Source organism: Nannospalax galili, unplaced genomic scaffold (genome assembly GCF_000622305.1).
Source record: "Nannospalax galili isolate Female #2095 unplaced genomic scaffold, S.galili_v1.0 scaffold1962, whole genome shotgun sequence".
Classification (NCBI taxonomy): domain Eukaryota; kingdom Metazoa; phylum Chordata; class Mammalia; order Rodentia; family Spalacidae; genus Nannospalax; species Nannospalax galili.
In genome coordinates, this window is record NW_008348390.1 from 188420 (window position 1) to 189700 (window position 1281).

General features: G+C 58.2%; 1 protein-coding gene across 1 annotated transcript in view; it reads left to right on the forward strand.

Annotated features, from left to right (window-relative positions):
• The first annotated feature begins 811 nt into the window (after positions 1-811).
• Positions 812-1281, forward strand: part of Nmur2 (neuromedin U receptor 2) — an 11838-nt gene continuing 11368 nt past the window's right edge. Inside the window, exon 1 of the mRNA XM_008845259.2 lies at positions 812-1278. Within this exon, the coding sequence (XP_008843481.2) occupies positions 812-1278 (467 nt within the window). The remainder of the gene's footprint in view (positions 1279-1281) is intronic.

A 1281-nucleotide genomic window follows, 5' to 3' on the forward strand; every position in this document is an offset into this window, starting at 1 on the left:
TCAGAACAGTGTCTGGCATGTAGCAGAGCCGGAGATGAATTTGCTGAACGAAATAAACTAAATAATGCAGGAGAAAGAGGCAGAGACCCAGAGACAGAGACAGAGAGAAGTGCAGGAAGGAGAGAGAGAGAGAGAGAGAGAGAGAGAGAGAGAGAGAGAGCAGAGAGAGAGAGAGAGAGAGAGACACAGAGACAGAGACAGACAGACTGAGACTCTGACTCTGACTCTGACTCTGGGTGTTGGAGTCACTCTCCCAGTTTCCCTAAATTTCTAATGGTCATGTCTGGTCCTGAAACTCAAATGCACAAGGCAGTATGCGGATGTTCCACGTCCTGTACAGAGAACACAGAGGAACGGAGACCTTGCGTCTGCAATCAGGATGGTCAGCCCTTGGTGGGCTCCTCCCCGCAGCCCCACACCTCTGCAGCAGGCCCTGCAGGGAATGCCCGCCCCTTAGGTGCCCAGGTCCATCTGTGTGAGCAGATGCTCCTCCAGGAAGGCTGCCCCCCACCCCCAGTGCAAAGAAGGCTGCTCCCCCCGCCCCCCCAGCACAAAGCCAGCGGCTCTCCCACGGTGCAGCCTGAGACACACATTGGCTGACAGCCTGTCGGGGGCGGGGCTTGGTGGGAACCTCAAAAGGCTTTAGCAGTGTGAGAGGAGAGAGCCCTGGAGGCTGAAGCATTTACTGTCTCCCAACCTCCATCTCTGAGGCTAGGCTTTCCTGATTGCTTCCGTTCCCCTCTGGCTCACCTTGGGTCAGAGGACCAGAGGACCAGGGAACCAGGGGAGGCCCTGGATTTTCACATCAGTGATGGGAACGCCTGGGAATGTTTCCTGGATCCAGCAACTGGGCGTGGAGGATCCACTAGCCATGTACCTGAACAGCACGGAGGAGTACCTGGCGCGCGTGTGTGGACCCAGGCGCAGCCACCTGTCCCTCCCGGTGTCCGTGGCCTATGCGCTGATCTTCCTGGTGGGGGTCGTGGGCAACCTCTTGGTGTGCCTGGTGATCCTCCGGCACCAGACCCTGAAGACACCCACCAATTACTACCTGTTCAGCCTGGCTGTCTCGGACCTGCTGGTCCTGCTCCTGGGGATGCCTCTGGAAGTCTACGAGATGTGGTACAACTACCCCTTCATCTTTGGGCCGGTGGGATGCTACTTCAAGACGGCCCTCTTCGAGACCGTGTGCTTCGCCTCCATCCTCAGCATCACCACGGTCAGCGCGGAGCGTTACGTGGCCATCGTCCACCCATTCCGGGCCAAGCTGGAGAGCACGCG